At 43.8% G+C, this 2,751-nt stretch overlaps 1 protein-coding gene across 1 annotated transcript; it reads left to right on the top strand.

Moving 5' to 3' along the window:
- The first annotated feature begins 716 nt into the window (after positions 1–716).
- On the top strand, positions 717–2,362 carry LOC121802136 (pollen-specific leucine-rich repeat extensin-like protein 4). The gene has a single exon (XM_042201714.1). It carries the CDS (start codon positions 754–756, stop codon positions 2,233–2,235), a length of 1,482 nt encoding a protein of 493 aa, XP_042057648.1. The 5' UTR covers positions 717–753; the 3' UTR covers positions 2,236–2,362.
- Positions 2,363–2,751: the final 389 nt, after the last annotated feature.

Here is a 2,751-nt window from a genome sequence, read left to right as displayed (position 1 = left end):
TCATATTGTAAAAAATGACAAGTGGATTTCAACATAAACTTCTAAGTATAAAATTGTCTTTGTATTGTTGTTCCGTGATCATATACACTACTCCCACCGTGTCATAAAAAATGACACACTTTTCTTTTTGGTTTGTTTCAACTAAGATGACCTATTGCTAAAAATTGAAATGTGTTTTATTATTTCTACTTTATTTTATTTCTCTTATTAATTTATTCTCTCCACTAAACATAAAAATACAATAATATAAAATCTTATGCTGCCAAGAAAATGATAATCTTGCTTGGAATGGAGGGAGGATATATAAATTAATGTTGCATCTTTGTATTTTTAGAATTGGTAGTGGAACCTCCTCTACAGTCAGCAATGGTCACCAGTCACCACCATGCAAGAATTAAAGGCAGATAGTGACATCCCCACATGTAGTACCCTAGCACTCTACCTTGCTTTACTATTCAATCACTCAACTTCCCATTTCAAAATTAATAAACCTAGAGAATCTTATGTGTATTAACCATCAAACTTTTGTATTTGCTAGTTATATAGCCTTTTATAATTAATTTATAGTACACCTAATTTGTTAATTTATGTAGATAAACATATATAGTACTCCAAGCATGTTTATATATGTCAACTTGACCAATCAATGAATAGTCACCCATCTCCACCATGACCAGACAAAACTTCCCCCCTATATATCATTTCCTTAACCACTAGGCACCATTATCACTCACTTGAAACTACTACTTTGAGATGAACACTAGAAAATCTTCCACCACTATGCTCTCAATCCCCTCACTCATAATCTTCTTCATCATCTCACAACATTCATCACTCCCTCATGCACACACCATCAAAACTAGGCAAAATCTAGAGATAATAATCGGCGGCGGCGGCGCCCCCTCACCCGAAACTCCCGTTTGCCCCGAACCCATCCCCCCTCCCCCTCCCCCACCTGAGGAATGCCCTCCTCCGCCCCCTCCCCCACCTCCTCCTCCACCACCGCCTCCTCCTCCACCGCCTCCTCCATCACCTTCTCCTCATCCAATAAAACAGCCTCCTCGGCCACGGCCTTCTCCTCCTCCTCCTCCTCCAACTCCATCAGGAAGAACACTGTCGCCCGAGCTACTAAGGTCGAAGCGAGTGATCGAAACGTTCCGAAAGACGATAGGGGCCGATCCTAAGGGCGTGACCGATACGTGGAACGGCGACATATGCTACGACAAATCAAAATACAAAGGCTTCATCTGCGACACCACAATCAAAGAACAAAAGCTCCTCGTAGCCCTAGTCAACTTCAACAACTACGAATTCCAAGGCAAACGCAACCAACCCTTAGCCCTCCGCAACTTCCTCGAAAACCTCACCGAAATCATCGCCTTCCACTCCAACTCCAACTTCTTCTCCGGCGGCATCCCCTTAGGCCTCGACCAAATCCGCTCCCTCTTCGAACTCGACCTCAGCAACAACAACCTCACCGGCCCCTTCCCCAAAGAAGTCCTCGTCGCCACCAACCTCACCTTCCTCGACCTCCGCTTCAACCACCTCTCCGGCTACCTCAACCCGAATGTATTCGACCTCGACCTCAACATCCTCTTCCTCAACAACAACAACTTCATCGGCCCCATTCCACCCGCCCTCGGCCGCACCCCGGCCCTCTACGTCACCCTCGCCAACAACAAATTCTCCGGCCCCATCCCGAGCACCATTGGGGACACGAAAAACACGCTTCTCGAGATTCTCCTGCTCGGTAACTACCTCACGGGGACGCTCCCGTACGAGATAGGGTTCTTGGAGAAGGCCACGCTATTCGACGCGAGCGCGAACAAGATCACGGGCCAAATCCCGCACTCGTTCGGGTGCCTCAAGTCGATTAACTACCTCAACATGTCGATGAATCAGCTCTGTGGGCCGGTTCCCGAGCCGCTGTGCCGGCTGCCGGAGCTGGTGAACCTGACGCTGAGCGACAACTACATCACGCAGGTGGGGCCCGCGTGCAGGAAGCTTATTGAGAAGAAGGTTTTGGACGTTGGAAGGAACTGCATTTTGGATCTGCCGAATCAGAAGAGTAAGGAGATGTGTGCGGGTTTTTTTCACAAGCAGCCGTGCCGGGAGCCGGCTAACCTGAATAAGATACCTTGCCGCTTTGAATCGGGAAATGAACCGAAACCGGTGGTGGAGAGGAAGCTGACGGAGAAGCCGCGAAGCTATGCAGCTCTGGAGCTGCAAGGCTAATGCCACAGCTATATCTATCTATCTATCTACATATATGTTTATGTGTGTTTCTTGATTTGGGAAATATAATTTGTATATCAATTTTAGTGTTGTTGAGAATCAATAATTGATCATCTCATTTGTATTATCAATCGAGTAAATAGTAATTAGACATATAAAATAAAGCGGGGTTGTATTATATGTAAAATTAGTTTAAAATGCCAAATGACAAACACAACATTATAAAATAAAGCGGGATTCATTACAACTTTTTTTAGTAGTTCATTATAGATGATTAGAGATTTTAAAAAGTGACATCATTTGTCTTATTTTCAAAATCTTAAGTTCATTATAAATTTGTTTTTAGTTTGTTATAACCAATGTTTTAAAAACCGGACCAGTCGGCGAACTGTCGAAGCTACTGGTTCACGGTTCAACCGGTCCAACCGGTTTAATAACTGGTCGAACCGTTTTACTGTTGCAAATACATATAATTAAGTATACAATATACAAAATATATTAAATTTACATATAATT

Source organism: Salvia splendens, chromosome 5, assembly GCF_004379255.2.
Source record: "Salvia splendens isolate huo1 chromosome 5, SspV2, whole genome shotgun sequence".
Classification (NCBI taxonomy): domain Eukaryota; kingdom Viridiplantae; phylum Streptophyta; class Magnoliopsida; order Lamiales; family Lamiaceae; genus Salvia; species Salvia splendens.
Note: the sequence above shows the minus strand (reverse complement) of the source record. Positions and strands in the feature narration are given on the sequence as shown.